This window comes from Physella acuta, unplaced genomic scaffold, assembly GCF_028476545.2.
Source record: "Physella acuta isolate Inbredline_101_S28 unplaced genomic scaffold, ASM2847654v3 ptg001058l, whole genome shotgun sequence".
NCBI lineage: Eukaryota > Metazoa > Mollusca > Gastropoda > Physidae > Physella > Physella acuta.
The window spans coordinates 1,035,654-1,053,828 of NW_026732575.1; the positions used below are offsets into that span (position 1 = coordinate 1,035,654).

General features: G+C 34.5%; 1 protein-coding gene across 3 annotated transcripts in view; it reads right to left on the reverse strand.

The window, feature by feature from the left end:
• LOC131955185 (aquaporin-5) overlaps positions 1-18,175 on the reverse strand; it is a 64,103-nt gene that overhangs the window by 16,852 nt on the left and 29,076 nt on the right. For all 3 annotated transcript variants that reach the window (XM_059319198.1, XM_059319199.1, XM_059319200.1), the window contains exon 3: positions 1,104-1,291. In XM_059319198.1, coding sequence (XP_059175181.1) covers positions 1,104-1,291 — 188 coding nt within the window. The remainder of the gene's footprint in view (positions 1-1,103; positions 1,292-18,175) is intronic.

Below are 18,175 nucleotides of genomic sequence, written 5' to 3' on the forward strand. Positions count from 1 at the left end.
TGACCACATGCCCAGGTCACAGAAACAGGTGAGCTCTATTCAGAGGCGTAGCAAGGGGGAGTGGGCGGGGGGTACGTATGTCCCCGGGCGCCGACCTTAAGGGGCGCCAAAATGGGTTGGAAAATCAAATTGTAGTTTGAGAGAGGGGGGGGGGGGTGCAAATCGAAAGTTTGAGGGGGGGGGGGGGTGTGCAAATCGAATGTTTGAGCGGGGTGCAAATCGAAAATTTGCTCCCGAGGGGGCGCCAAATTGAAAGTATGTCCCCCAGGCGCCGGGAAGGGTCGCTAAGCCTCTGGCTCAATTTCATCTACTCTGTTGTCCGCCATTTTGAATGGGAGCTAAATCACAGCATAATTAATCTCTTAATTAAATAGTGACATACATCACATATTTAGATGAATCTAAAACAGCTATACTGAATTCTGTGACAGTAATTCTACATTACGAGTTACACTTGGCTAATGCTAAATATTAAAGGCCGATTCTAGTTGGAAAAAGGTACGCATGCGCAATGGAGAGAAAACTACCGCCTTCATTCGCGGCGATGTTTCGGATGATGCTGCGCATGCGTGTGTTTACAAACAAACCACAGAACCCTAACCGTATCCTTAACTCTAACCCTAAACCGAACCCTAACCCTAACCCTATCCTTAACTCTAAACCTAACCCTAGCCCTAGCCCTAACCCTAACCATAACCGTATCCTTAACTCTAACCCTAACCCTAAATCCCACCCCAACTCTAACACTAACACTAACCCTAAACCTAAACCTAAACCTAGCCCTAACACAAACCCCAGCGCAGGGCTATTAAGGTCACTGCGCATACTCAGAACTATTATTAAGCTTCGTATCTATTGCCGAAAAATCTTTTTCCGAGTAGTTACTTTGAATACTAAATGACTAAATTGTGCCCTTATTATGTTTTTTTTTTTTTTTTAAATAGTAGTAAGCTTATATTATATTCCAACAGACAGAGATTATACCAATCGACTTTGAGAGACGACAACGATGAAGTATTTGGTTATTGTTAAGAATGAGGTACGTAATAACGCGTTTGTAAGCGAAGAACTCAGTGGTACCCTCTAACGGAAATGGTACTCACCCCTTGAGCAGAAAACCTCCAAGAATGGCGCCAATGACTTGAGCCACGACGTATAGGACGGCCCTGACGACGGAAATGTTCATGACAACCGCCATGGCAACCGTGACTGCCGGGTTAATATGGCCGCCGCTAACATGGCCAATCATCTGGACTAAGGCCATGATGGCCAAACCAAAGGCCAGAGCTATCTGGAAACAAAAAGTTTATAAAAATATAAATATAAAAATAAAATAATTTAATGAACCAAAACGGTTATAAATAGGGCTGGTAAGTAGGTCACCAACCAGTTCTACGCTCAATAAAACCTACATGAGCCATAGAACGGGTTGGTGACCTACTTACCAGCCCTATTGAATATAAACACGGTTTGTAGTAAACTTCTCTTTGAAACCAGTGGATCTTAACCTGTGTTCGATCGAACCCCAGGGGTTCGGTGAGTCAGTCTCAAGGTTATGCTGAGGTCAGAACACACCAGTCTCATATGGTTCACGATCGGATTTTGTCAGTGATTTTGTCAGTGATTTTGTCAGTGATTTTGTCAATGATTTTGTCAATAGAATTGTTAAAAAGGTTAAGTGAATGCGCATATGAAACTGGTGGGGTTCGGAAAAAAGGTTAAGGACCACTGCTCTAAATAAACCGGGAGTGATCTCCCCTAAACTTTCTCGAATATTCTTATATAAAATAACAGGGGATGGGAACTCGGGCTATAGAAATTATTTTTAATCCATTTTAAATACTTAAAGTTTTAAAAATAGAATAAAATCTCGTAGACAAATTAATTGCACACCAAGTGAACGCTAAATAAAAAACGCATAATAGTGCGCAATATTATTAGTACTTTTAAAATTTAAATTAGTTTTTTGAGAAATCGGAAGTAGCGTAAAGTACTACTTCCAGTCAACGTAAATTACTCAAAATTTTATAGAAGGTAGAGAATTAGATCTTTTACTTACATGTGAAATATCATTTATCTATCTGAAATAGTACTCAAGTTATAGGCTTTTGAAAAATTCAAAGTTGAAAAAGTACCACTTCCGGTTGTCGGAAATCGCTCAAAAGTTGATACGGATCTACGATTTTGATAAAATACTTATATATGAAATTTCATCAACCTAGCTGTAACGGTACTTAAGTAATCGTGTTTACACACGGACAGACACACAGACACACAGACACACACACACACACAGACATACGGACAAGATTGCAAAATTATGTTTTTCCGTATCAGTGAGGTGTAAAACGTCGAGATTTGTAAAAATCTCGATTTTTTTTTTGCAAGATTACAATACTTTCTCTATACTTCGTATATACGAGAAAGTAACAACGTGAAGAGTTAACCATAGTTCTTTTCTTTGCGTTGTGATAACTCTCACAAATGGATGCTTCTGATCAAGATACAGTTCAAGATTGTGAACATTTATAAATGCATTAATAAAATGAATATGCTACGCTACTACATTCTATCTTTTTGTATCTGCATGGAATCTACTACTACTACTACTACTACTAGCTTTGTCTACAAATGCAATCCTACATTTAACCTAATTCTAAGTTTACTTTAGCCTTAACTTTCTGCTTCTTCTTTTCTTTTCTTAATTGTCATAATGGAAGAGATTCATAATTCTCTTCTTTCGTTAAGGATTATTTCATTCGTGCAAAGTAAATACAAACAGTAAAAATACCTACGAAAAACAAAATATGTACTAATAAAAAAGTATTTAAATTGTTTTTATGACGATACATTTCTTTTTTTTTTTTTGCAACGTTATTATACAGTACAGCAGTGGCGTCGCTAAGTCAGGTGTCGACCAGTGCGACACCTCATGATTTCACACCCACTCCCAAATATAACATAGACTAATATATATGGTTGTAATTTGTGCCTAATGGCGTAAATCTGTATGCTCATTACATGGAAAAAGCATCGTTTTCAATGAAAATTATTAGATTTTGGTGTCACCCCGACCCCGGTCGTTGACTATTAGTTAATCAAAATATTCAATAAAACCTGTTTTCCTCTGTACATTTTGTAATTGGTGTCGACCCCCCCCCCCCTTCACGCCCTTCGAGGATAGTTATAAAGTGTCCACAGATAATATTAAAGACGTTTACCTATAGCTAGTTATTTATGCAGGTGGATTAACTCTAATTAATCATAAATTCAACTGGCAAAATGCATTTTTACATTTAGATATTTTGCTATTTTTCGCTAAGTTCTCACCCCCAAAAATAGGAAGAAAAAAAGAAGTATTGAACAGATTATTGATAAAGCCACCAAAAAAAAAAATCAGAGAAAGTGCCCCATCTGAACTCTGTATACTACCAAAGGACACAAAATTTCGGAAAAATCAATTTTATTTGATTTTTATTAAACAATCTCCATGTTATTAAAAACAATAGGTGCAAAAATAAAAGTGTAGAATAATAAAATAAAAGAAACATCCATCCCTCATCTATACACCTATATTGTCATTCAAACACCCCCCCCTCCATTTTAAAGCTATGTATACACAGAAACACCCCCACCCCAAATAAATAACAGGTTACACTCCAGCCTGTGGGGTATCAAACCACGCTACCCACACAATTTCCACACACATTAACGTTCTTTAAACGTTCACACGCAGCTATTAAACGCCATATGGCTTCTTCAAGGCTAACATTTAAAACGTCACTACTAAAACATTCAGGATCACTCGCACTGTAATTACCTCCCTTCACCACTGTAATACACTCCCTTTAACCATGTTATTACCGCGCTTTCCAAATTATGAAACCCGGTGTCATTTATAATCTTCCGAAAACTCTTAGCACTTTTAATGGCATGGCTTATAGAACCACATAAAGCAATCAAGTCCATAAATTAGCAATCAGTGTGACGTATTTATTTATTTTCTTACCGCCGAGGAAAAGACCATTAGGTACAGAGTTATTCGACTTTACAGCTTTTGCGTCATAACGAAATAGGATGTGTTCATATTTTGAAACCCTTTGTTAAACGTACCCAATAACCTACTGTATATATATATATATATATATATATATATATATATATATATATATATATATATATATATATAGGCCTATATATATATATATATATATATATATATATATATATATATATATATATATATATATATATATATATATATATATATATATACATATACATACATATATATATATATATATATATATATATATATATATATATATATATATATATATATATATATATATACATATGTATATACATGTCTATATATGTATGTGTATATATATATATATATATACATACATACAAATAGATAGATGATATATATACATGTGTATATATAGATAGATAGATAGATAGATAGATGCCTATATATATAGGGACCTATATATAAATATGTATAGTTATGTATGTATGCATAAGAATTTTAGCTGTGTGTCTATGTATGTGAGCTGTGTGTGTGTGTGTCTGTCAAAGTTTTTATGATCTTACAAAGTTTTATTCAGCCTGTGAAGGTCTTCGTCTGTCTGGCAAAGTTTTGCGTCAAATCTGGGAGGGCTTTTTAGACACGATGACATTAACTGCGTTTTATTTTCGTCAAGTTTTTATTTTCATGACATATGAAAAAAGACACCTGTCTGACGAAAGTTTTGTTTGTTTTTCTCATCCCTAAACCCACACCCATACAAACCTAAAACAAACCTTAGCTCCTTAATCTATTTCTAATCCGTTATAATCTGCAACACGAAATATAACACTAACACAACTAAAGTTTGGCTTTGAATATATAGCCTACTTCAGCTGCCACCACCGATCCAACCCTTCTCTACATAATACAAATGTTGACATTTAAAAGTGGTAAAAGCCAACCAATATTCCCTAAATGCACGCCTCAGAAATATTTGCTGAAAAGGCAAATCAGGAAATTTGTGCAAGCAATTGTGTGACAATACTGGCGCCTTCCATACAGGGACCGCTGTCTATTACGCAATATGCTAATCAAAATATCAATGCGCCTGGCAAGGTTAATTAACACCCCGTGTAATTGCCGGTATTAACATATAATAATTCTTAAATGCTCTGATTTAAGCAGTGAATCTAAGATGAGTTTTACGTAGCTTAAGTTAGATTTATAACATTTTTGACAGAAGTTAATTATTATGTTTATGGTAATTATTAATTAAGTGAAGTGGTTTTGTTGTAGAGCACAGGAATACTAATATCAATGTCCAGAGTTTGGTTCCCAGGATAGAGGCCTGAGTTAATTGAGCCATTTTGAGTACCGGACTAAGATCGTAAACCAGAAAGATTGTTTAGTACTAATAATATAATTTTTTTTTACGCTTAGATAGAAGTCACACCGTCTATAATTACGGACTGTTACATATGAAATAGAGCATGTTTTTAAATTCTTGTTTACAATTTTACCACTTGATTTGTAAAGTTTCCGGTTTAGACCTGGCGGTTCATGAGACAAGTGAAGTAGAGTTCACCTGTTTCTGTGACCGTGGCGTATAAAGGTATAGGCCTAGTGTGGTCAGCATCATGACAAGCTACTTTTACTTTAGGAACTTATCAGAGCAGGGTAGACTCATGGAAGTTCTTTTGACTTGAACGAGGATTCGAACTCGAGACTTTATCAGTCTATCGACTTGATAGACAACGTAAAATAATTTTATTTTTAATTCAGTAATTGCAGATTATCACGGACAGTACAAAATGTAATGGAATAATTGAAATCCTATGCTCCACAAGGATTAATAATGATTAATAAAGTCAGAAATTGCAATATATTTTAGGACGCGGTTTTAAAAATTGGGAAAGAAATAAGAAGATTGTATTGAGAATTTTCATAAATCGGTTCTGATATTGACGATCGTTGAAATGTGTTTTTAAAAGACTGCAGAGCCCCACAGTAGGAGATAGGGCGGTGGTGGGGCCTACAGAATTCTATGCTGGTGATAAACACGTCAGTCAAAACCGGAAACAATTTTTATCAGATAATCCGAAAGTTCAGAACGAGACCAAAGGCTGACATAATTTGATATTTTGAATGCATACAGATTAAATTTTTATTTTAGGTTTTGATTCATACGATTTATTTTGTTGTTTGTTTGCCAAATTATAACAGCATTACTTAAACTAATAATTTAATTTAATTTTGCTTTTTCTATTATATTTTGTTTTTACTAGACTAAAAAAATTAATGTAATACGAATTACGTAAATTTATAACATTAAATTATCATAATTTATTTTTATGTTTTAATTTCAAAATCGAGGCACTTAAAATTAGAGATCTCTGAAACTAACTTTAACTAGCTTAGTCCTCTTTACTTTTGTGGATCATAACACCTCAACCATTTTCTTCCATTTAGTCCACCGCCCTGCACCCTCTCCCCCCCCCCCCCCCCCCCCCCGGGCAAATTAAAATTTAATAAATGATAACGTTTTGTTTTAAAGTTAAAATTAAAATTACAGCCTGAATTATTTTCAATCGAAAAGGAAAAGCTAAGGGGTCATCCATAAAAGACGTCACGCTTTTTTTGACGATTTTTACCTCCCCCCTCCCCTCCGTCACACGTCGTCACAAAAAGCCAGACCCCCCCTAAAATGACGTCACACCTCAACCTACAACCCCCCTCAAAATTGCAGTTGAATTTTTTTAAAACATCGATATTTTTCAAAAATCTTGTCTAAACTATTACAATTTATTAAAACAGTTATCTAAAACGCGAAATAACATCTAAAATTCGTTTTCTAACATTGCTTTTTTATAATGCAAAAGTATGACGTCGCAACATCTGAACCCCCCCCCCCCTCCCCCTCATCACACATCGTCACAAAATTACGGACCCCCCCTCCCCCCTACGAGTGTGACGTTATTTATGGATGACCCCTAAGCGTTGATGTAAGCTGGATGTAAGCTACATCAAGTTCAGACTAAAACCAACGTCACTCATTAAGATATCAATCCTATACTTTCTACATTTCCTGAGTCATTTGAGACGACAAAACAATGAAAAATTTAAAAACGAAAACAAAATCACACAACTCTCTACTCCTTTGTTGTCACACGGTACACGCTCAGAACTAATAGCCTAATAAATAAATTTAAAAAAAAAAAGAAAAAAAAAACTCATGTCAACACATTGAAAGACATGTCTGTGACGCGGTACGGGGAACAGCGACAGACGCAAGCCATGACGTCATAATACGACAGACGTGTTGCGCATGTGGAATTAATTCCTCATAAACCTGAGGGGGGAAAACGTTACTTCCCTTGAAGCACAGGGACAGGTTGAAAATATGTACGTCTGTAAATTAAGGACATGCGTACACTTGGACACATTTCACGAGACATTGTTATTCTTGGTGGCGGGAGGGAAGGTTGTTTATATGTAACATCACGTAATTTTAGCCCATATTATCCCCACTCCTAATATCCCACGTCAAGACACGCAGCCAAAATTTACAATCCCCTCGGCTATTGTAACAATACCACCAGAGATTTTAACAACGGTTTAAATTCATGTAATGCAGTCTTATAATAGCTTAGCCCTTCATAATGTATCAGTCCTCACAAGCCGATGATGAAAACTGTAATACTAAAGCGAACACACAACTGACGCTATAAATTACGTGTCTGAGGCGAAAAAAAAATTTAAAAAAATAAGTTGATTTAAATGTTTAAAAAAATTGAATAAAAAAAAATAAAAAAAAAAAACAATTGTTTGAGGACTGTATAGATATAGATGTTTGAAAGGGAAGAATGTTTGCATTGATGTGTCTCGTTGTAATAACATAACTTTTCCAATTGCTTAAAATGTGTAAAATAGATAAAAAAAAAAATACCAGACGAAGTAGGCTACATTGTACAATGTTTTATAGCAATCATACATCTTTGTTATTTCTTCTTCTTTGTGCTTAATTTTTAGTGTTGCTTGTTTTTGAACAAACATTTTCACACACAAAGTCTGCCTTTTTTTCACCAATTTCAATAAATAATGTATTATTTCTCAATGTCTCTAATGAGAACAGTGTTTCTTCCAGACTTTTTTCTCCGGGGGGGGGGGGCACTTGAAATCTTCGGGGGGGGGGGGGGGCGGTAAACTTTCTTCGGGGGGGCGGACACTGTTAAAAGTATATATTTTCTATATAAATTATATAAATTCCATTTCGTTCGGGGGGGCGGTAAAAATTTTTCGGGGGGCTTCGCCCCCCCGAAGAGATGCCTAGAAGAAACTCTGAATGAGAAGCCTACGATCAAACTATTTATCTGTGATAATATTGAAATAAAATCAGTGATATCATAATAATGATAATCTTTTACAGTTTTATCAATAAGTATGGTATTTAGAAGCTCTTAATATTAAAAATTTAATTTATTTAAAATAACAATGTATTGTGACTATAAACTATTTAATATTTCTTTAACATTTTTCAAAAATAGCATTTATTTCTTATCTAGTAAAATAAACCAAAAGGTTATGACTTTTACTAATTGTCCTACGTTTCTTTTTTTAAATTTGTAATATTTTTTATGCTGTAAGTAATGAGTTTTTTATTTCATAAATAGTTCTCGTGTAGTCGACTTTTGTAGCCTACTTTTCTTCAATTTTACTCATATTTATTTTGAAGCTGAACGCAACAGCTATAATATTTAAAAATTATGCATTTTATTACGTTTTCATGTAAATTTTAACCCATGCAGCTTATTTCACATCTATCTATAATCGTGTCATGGGACACAGTGACTTAGCGTTAGATAGCTGGCTAGCTAAACCGTTAGTCTCGAGTTCGAATCCGGGTTCAAGTCAGTAGACAGTCCATGAGTCCACACTTCTCTAATGGGTACCTAATCATGTTTGGGTAAGTAAAGTCGGCTGGGCATAGTACTGACCACATTATCTCTTCTTATGCCGAGGTCACAGAAACAAGTGAACTCTACTTCACTTGCCCGGTAGACCGTCAGAGTTGAAAGGGAACTTTACTATAATCTTGACATTACAATAGCTGCTCTCTTTCAGATAGGCCTCTACGCGTCGGCCTATGAAGACGTGCTCATGTAATCCAGCTATCGTGAAAGCTCGCGCACGTTCTCGGACCTCACACATAAACGAGAGTCATAAAATTACCAAATGTTACCGACATGACCCACAGATAACCTAGTCGATACATTTCATAACGAATTTTTAATGTAAAAAAATATTGTTTATATATTTTTTTAACTGGGTAGAGAGATATAGACGATATTAAACTTAATGTTGTTTTTATCTGCAGGTAGTGCTGTTGGTAGGTGTTGGGTGGAAGTGTAAATAAAGTTCAAGGCTTTGATTGTGGCCAGTATTAGGGGAAATAAAGCCAGCTAATAAAAAGTACGATCTATTATTATAAGATTTCCTTTTTCGGTGCTGAAGGTAAATAAGGCAGATGAAGTAGAGTTCATCTATTTCGCGAACAAAGCTTTTAACTTTCCCTAACGTGAGTCACGTACCCATCAGACTCGAGGTCCGAACTCTATACTTTCAGGTTAGTAATCGAGCCTCCTATCATCTGACCACTCCGCACCATTATCTATTTTATGGAACTACTAGAATTTTTTTTAAACAAAGTAAAACAGTCAATGCTTAGCCACCGAAATTACACTAATTCACACATTATGCGTTGATTTTGTGTGTATTAATAATAAAAAGAAATGCCCTTTTTACATGTGTTGCTCTCACCCCTACCCCACCTCTTGTAGTGTTACGGGTCAGTTGTAGGTCAGATTAGAATAGGTTAGAATAGTCTAGAACTAGGGGAGAGTGCGTGTGTGAGTGGAGTTCACCCTACTGTGTAGTTACCCCGGTGTGTTTATGTATTGTGATCCAAAGGTCGAATGCGGGTATAAAAGCGGGAGTGAACGATTTTAGGGGGGAGTCAGCGATTAGGACGAGGGCTACGCTTGAATGTATTTGAGACGGAATAAAAGTAATTAAAGTAGTCGAAAAGAGTTGTCCTTTATCTGAAACCAACCCGGAACGTAACATGTAGTATATCATCACAATAATTTGCCTCCCTTCCTATCCCCATCAGGATGTCAGAAATCATTTATAGCAGACCCCCCCCCCCTCCCACTCCCCCTCCAACTCCACCACCTATACTCTGGCCATGCACACATAACAATAACCGTCACCCACTGCACCAAGATCGATATCGATTAGACGATGTCCATACGGGATCAGATGAGTACGTTTTCAGCTCCCACCTGCCTCCCCTTCACACCTGTCAAGGTGATCTCCTGTCAAACGTGATCTTAACGTCAAACGTGATTGTAATCACGAACGTGATCAAAATGTCAAACGCGTATACCGTTAACAATTTTTTTTTTCAAAAGAAAGGCGAACGATATTTCTTGCATAGACGCGTTATAGAGGAGAATAAAAATCAAAGATGATAATAACAATCAAAGATGATTGATTGCTCATTAGAAACCACAGGTTTACGATGATAAGTAATGCAAGCTAGGTCAAAGGATTTCTTTGTGACTAATTTGAAGAAATTCAGGTCTCTTTTTCTTAAAAGATTTGAATTATTCTAGTTTTACATGCAAGCTTTTATAAATTTAATTTAAACCGATCTGCATCAAACTAGTGACAAACGTTCTTTTAGCTGAAAGACTTGGTCTACTTTGATCAGTGGCGTAGGCGGGGGGGGGGGGTTTAGGGGGGGTCATAACCCCCCCCCCCCATAGACCCCTCGGTATATATATAAAAAGTATGAGGGGGGTGCAAATCGAAAGTTTGAGGGGGGGGGGTGCAAATCGAAAGTTTGAGGGGGGTGCAAATCGAAAGTTTGTCCCCGGGTAAAAATTGGAACCCCCCTTGAGACAATCCTGGCTACGCCACTGACTTTGATGGTTATTGATGAAAAGTTTACAATACATATCTTTGGAAACGCTATGTTCGAAAAGTAAAACTTACAAACTGACTCGGTTTGTCACGAACGATTCTGCTAGTTTTTCGTTCTTAATTGTAATGGTGGACGGGATTTCTCCAACACAGTTAAGTATTACGTGTCAACAGTGTATGCGCCATTTGGCCCCTTGACTACTATTTCTATCTGTTTTTTCTTTCTGCATATGCTTCTCTCCATACAGAACAGACTACCTTCATTATGTTTAGTACGGTATCATTTTTCAAAATCTATATTCGATCATGGACGTAAGGATGGTATTTTGTTTTATTAAACTCGTACCAACAGGTGTATACAGCACCATCCTTTAAGCCCTAAATACTATCATGTATAAGATGGTATTTTTAATACATCTTTTACCATCAGTTGTAACATAGCACCATCTTTCAAACACTAATTACCATTATATTTTGGATGGAATTTTCCACCAACATCGTACCCATCTTTCACACCCTAACCCCCATCACGTACCGGATGGTATTTTTCATCAGCTTTTTACCATCATGTTTAATATAGCACCATCTTTCAAACCCTAACGACCATCATATGTTGGATGGTATTTTCCACCAGCATCGTACAGCTGGTACCCATCTTTCATACTGTAACCACCGTCATGATATCTCCTATCAAACACATACCATCAGGTGTAAGATGGTACCCATCTTTCACACTGCCACCACATCTCCCATCAACCAAGTACCATCAGCTGTCACCACCATCTAACATCAACCACCTACCATCAGTTGTAAGATGGTACCCATCATTCACAGTGTAACCACAATCTCCCATCAACCATCTACCATCAAGTATAAGATGGTACCATCCTTCACCCTCCACCACCTGTCACCCAAACCGTGGCAGACATTAGTAGAAAACACTCAACCATTAGACACTCGTACACCTACACAATTCTTCGTGACGTATCTTCTGTCCAGGTAAAGATGTTAGACTTAATCCCACACCTAATACGATCCCCCGCCCCCTTGTCGTAATTGTCAAGAATTACCTGTACAATTGTCAAGACCTGTTGCGAATACGTCATCTAGTTTCAACAGTTCCGAGTTTTAAAACAGCAAAATTTTGGATGATAATATCGTGTCAAGTTATTTATTTATCAATTTTTTTCGCGTTTAGAAATAAAGTGATGGTGAAGACTAGGATAGAATTAAGTTAACAATATTAGGTTAGGGTTAGGGTTGTGTTTGTGTAGGAATAGAAGCTGTAATCTTAACTTCATTACAACCTCTGGTATTTTTATATATTCATTCCTGAGTCGTATAAAAGAGTATAATTTACACATTTTTAATTATCGCAATTAGTAAAGTATCCACCATAAACTTGTCACAAATGTCTTGTAAATGGACATTTTATTTCTTTGTTTAAGTAAAAATTGTTTTAGTCGCATTTTGTACCGGTTTTAAAAGAGTATAAGATGATTTTTTTTTTAAAAACAACCTTTGCTTTTTACCTAATGTACTAAAGCTTATGTAAAAAAAACATACTTACTTTTTACAATAGATACAGCATATTTTTTAAACAAGGAATGTGGGTTTACTTTTAAATTTTAGCGACTTATAAACAAAGTATTAAGGTTATCAGAGGTATAATCAGCAAAAATGATAATCAAATTGGTTTGTATTATAATTAATTAAATTGTTGTTATGTTAAACTCTTCTTATTTATAACCGATTATTTTTTTCTTTCAATTGAAAAAAAAAAGATTGATCCCGATTGAAGTACCCCACCTGTCTATCTGAAGGCTCTGAGTGCACACGACCCATTTCATTGATTAGGAAAAATGGCTAACTCCCCATGGGATATGGGAAGGGGAGACAATGAGTGTTTATCTACATGGGAAGTGGGTTAATCCTGTAAAGTGCCAGCTTAACGCCATAACTTGACAAACTGAACTGTGTCAGTAATGTAACAGGGGGGAGGGGGCGGGGGCTTTATATGTCTTTATACGCCGAGGTCACTGAAACACGTGAACTCTACTTCACTTACTCCGTGGACCCTCAGGTTCGGAAGGAAATAAAAATTTTTTTTATATTTTACCTCCTTCCAATGCTATTTAACACTCAGTCCACCCATATATATATATATATATATATATATATATATATATATATATATATATATATATATATATATATATATATATATATATGTATATCTATATAAATTTATATATATATATATACATTTTTGTATATGTTGTATCTGTCAATGAATTTAGTAAATAAAGAATACACTGCCATTAACACTTGAGCCAATCAAGTTACGTCATAAAGGAGCGTTTTGCTCGACTTTTTCTGACCTTGACCTTGACAAAGTCAAGGTGATCTACTGAGAGGAATCTATAAAAAAAAATACACGAGATGGAATGTCCCCTTGTAATTTTATGTGTCGTTTGCCTAATAATTTCCTACCTCCCAGTTTATGACAAGGCATTAGCATAATTTATTCCTGTTGTCTGTAAAAGGAAGCAGTTCTACAGCTCCAATCTGCAGTGGTACCTGACTGGGTTACGTCTATGACCGAAAGGTGACGATTTCATTATCGCTACTCTACGGTAGATGCAGGTGTAGTAGAGTCAGGCAGTCATTATTCGTAAAATTAACGAGTAGTTTTTGGACAGCTCCAATGATTTTCAATATATATGTATATATACATATATATATATATATATATATATATATATATATATATATATATATATATATATATATATATATATATATATATATTTATATATATTTATATATACATATATATATTATGTATGTATATATATATATATATATATATATATATATATATATATATATATATATATATATATATATATACATGTATATATATATATATATATATATATAAATATATATATATATATATGTATATATATATATGTACAATGTATTATGTATGCATATATAGGGCCTATATATATTTATTTATATATATATATATATATATATATATATATATATATATATATATATATATATATACCCGTATATATATATATATATATATATATATATATATATATATATATATATATATGTATATATATATGTACAATGTATTGGTCCTGTACATTGTGTGTGTAATGTATGTATGCATGTACGTATATACATATATATATATATATATATATATATATATATATATATATATATATATATATATACATGTATATATATATATATATATATATATATATATATATATATATATATATATATATATATATATATATATATATATATGTATATATATATATGTACAATGTATTGGTCCTGTACATTGTGTGTGTAATGTATGTATGCATGTACGTATATACATATATATATATATATATATATATATATATATATATATATATATATATATATATATATATATATTATAAGTGACTATAAATCATCTATTAAAATTCCTGAATTTTGTTGTACCATACTGACAAGCCCAAGTACTATCTAAGTTACTTTCAATTGGTTAAATAATTGGCGTATGAATATAAATATGTTTATTATAATTTTTAATATCCACTTTAAAAAATAGCAAGCTTGCTTTTGTAGTCTAAGTCCACCCATTATAATGACTATTTATTGCTTAGGAATTGACGATTTGGTTGGTCAAGTACAATATAAGTTATCTAATATTTCAAGGAGCAATATATCAAATAAATGGCTGCTTCATAAGGGTTGTAAAACATTTTACGGTCGAGAATTTATGTCATTTTCTCTCCCCCTCATAAATTATTTAAATATTTAAACCTTTAAATCATAAACGTGCTACAAGTAATAATTTACCTGTTTACCCGTTGGGTTAAATCTCCGTTTAATGATACTTAATAAAATTGGTTTTATGCGTTTTTTTATGATGCTTAATTTTTTTTTTTTTTTCTCGAGATGTTTGTTTTATAATTTTAACAAAACCATGTCTTGCTGCTTGCATGGAATGTTAAGTGAGTTCGTAGAATATCGTAGTCAACACTTGCATAACTCATTTCATAAAACTGCTGTATTCTATTTTTAAAAAAAAATATATATGGTTGTAATAAAGTAATTGTGTCTGCATATTAATATGTAGTTGTATTTTTTTTAAATAAATGTATACATTTTATATTCGGTAAATTTCCACGGGGTGTGTGTGTGTGCGTGTGTGTGTGGACATAGCACGTGACTGATAACCTTAAAGTACAAATCCAGATTTTGTTAACAAAATTTTCCATCATGCAGAGGTCACACTGTGTGAGATTACCCCCCCCCCCCCTCCCTACCCCTTCGACCCACCTCTATCACCAACACCCCGACCGCCGCTTTGCTCGTATCCACAGCATACACCTTGATATATTGTGTGTTTTTTAAATCGTAAATATATAACCAAGTTACAGAAAAAATAATTTAAGCCAAACAATAGTTTTGATTATCTTATTTAATTTAATCGTTCTACCTTACATTCGACCATCTTCATAAATAATGATCTGAGGCCAAATAAAGGTTTTAGTTTTAAGTCAATTATCTTATCTTATTAAATCTCCTGACCTAACCTTCAACTAAGACCATCTTCATAAATAATGATATACGCCAAATAAAGGTTTTAGCTTTAAGTTGATCATCTTATATAATTAAATCTGTTGACCTAACCTTCAACTAAGACCATCTTCATAAATAATGTTCTGAGGCCAAAAAAAATATTTTTTAGCTTTAAGTTGATTATCTTATATAATTAAATCTCCTGACCTAACCCTCAACTAAGCCCATCTAATGTTCTGAGACTAAAAAATTGTGTTTTAGCTTTATTTTATCTTTATCTAATTAAATCTCCTGACCTAACCTTCAATAGGGATGATATGGTCTCTTTTCTCCACAAGGGGTCATCCTTATATGACATGACGGTCTTTTGAAATGTCTTGTATTCTCCCCTCCCTACATGTTAATACACCCCCTTCCCACCCACTCCCGTCTCGAAAATGACGTCTACTAAAACTATTTACCTCCACCCCCCCCCTACCCTACTCCCCACAGTCATGTACCGTCACAAAACACCTCCACCCACCTCCCACCCCCCTATAATTACGGCTCACAGTTACAACCAAGACCTAACACTCCCTCCTCCCTAGCAGTGTGACTTCGTGTATAGAAGGTCTCCGAAGGGTCAGTCAGAATTGTATTCATGCAAATTTTCCAAATAAGATAGTGTGGTCGAGTGGGTAGAGCAAACGATGCTCACAAGAATTCAAACCTCAGAGATACACGGGCGCTCACTCTCAAATCCAGTCATCTGCCCCTAGAGCTCTCGCGAAAGACTTAGTTTTTTACTTTCTCCTATATACGAAGTATAAAGAAAGTCTTGTCGAAAAAACAATAGTTTTGCAATCTTGTCCGTATGTCTCAGTCTGTGTGTGTATGTGTGTGAGTATGTGTGTGTGTAAACACGATAACTTGAGTACCGTTAAAGCTAGGTTGATGAAATTTCATATCTAAGTGTTATATCAAAATCGTAGATCTGTTTCAACTTTTGAGCGATTTCCGATTACCTGAAGTGGAACTTTTTCTACTTTGAATTTTTCAAAAGCCTATAACTTGAGTACTATTTTAGACAAATAAATGAAATTTCACATGTAAGTAAAAGTACTAATTTTCTGCAATCTATCAAATTTTGAGTAATTTCTGTTGACCGGAAGCAGTAATTTTTGCTTTTTCCGATTTCTCAAAAAAAAAAAAAGCATGTGAATTTATAAAATACTAATAATATTCCTCACTATTATGCACGTGTTATTTGGCGTTCACTTGGTGTGCAATTCTTTTTTCTACGAGTTTTTATTCTATTTTAAAAAGTTTAAGTATTTAAAATGGATTAAAAATCATGTCTATATCCCGAGTTGCCATCCCCTGTTGTTTCATATAAGAATATCGAGAAAGGTTAGGGGAGATCACTCCCGGTTTATTTGTTTATTTTTTATTCTTCTAGGTACATCAATGTATGTTTTTAATTGATCACCCCATCGTCACTCCCTTACACACCAGCCCAAACACACATACCTTTCGGTCACTTTTCTTCTTTTTTTTTGTTTCTTTAGACATGAAAGTATTACAGTTCTCATCATTTTAGCTTGTATACATTTACGTATTTGTTCGCCTATTTTTATTAAGTACTATTATAAAACTGCAATTACTAAGCTAAAAATAAAACAATTATACTTCAAGTCTCTAGGAGGTAAACCCGAAAGTCTCGAGTTCGAATCCGGGTTTGACTCAGGTTAAGGAAAGCCAAGACGGCTGGGCATAGTGCTGACCACACTATTTCTTCATATGCCGAGGTAACAAAAACAGGTTAACTCTACTTCACTTGCCTCATAGACCGTCAGATTTGGAAGGGGAACTTTACTTACTATAAAATATGCAAAATAATATATGTATTTATTATGTGTATATACTTGATGGTATGTAGACCATAATATTGTTCACGCAGCGAATATGTCTAGTGAAAATATCAACACGTGTCTTTAGAAAAGGTTATACATAACCCCTTGCAAGGATTATTGCTAGGATTAAAGAAGACAGCTATCACCGCGAGGGACCTATATATTGGCACGAAGTCACACGTCGCTCTTTTTGTGATACGACTTAGGTTTTGAAAAAGGGAGACTATTCCTTACAAAGGACGCAGGGAGATAAGCGGTGTTTAGATTTTTCTTTTCTTTTTTTTTTAAAATAGGCTTGCAATGCGTACGTAAGAATTCTGAATGTAGTCTGCAACCATTGCAAACATTCCCGTGCCACGCCTGTAGAACTAAGTGACGCTGGAACTCAACTGTCTAAAAGTTTCTTTTTAAGTTATCACAAAAAAAAATATTGTTCTAGGCCTAGATAGTTTAGCGAACCTACTACCCAGTTAACCCGCAATACTAATAAAATTAAACTGGACCAATGGTCTATCAGTTCACGACACCACTTCATGTTCTAGGGGGCGCTCGTTAGGTCACGTGTCGATGGAAGTGACGTATGCAATTGTAAACAATAAAACCATTTACAGATGTTATGACCTGTATTTTAAATTTGATTTTTTTCTCAAAGCAAACCAATACTAAAATAGGT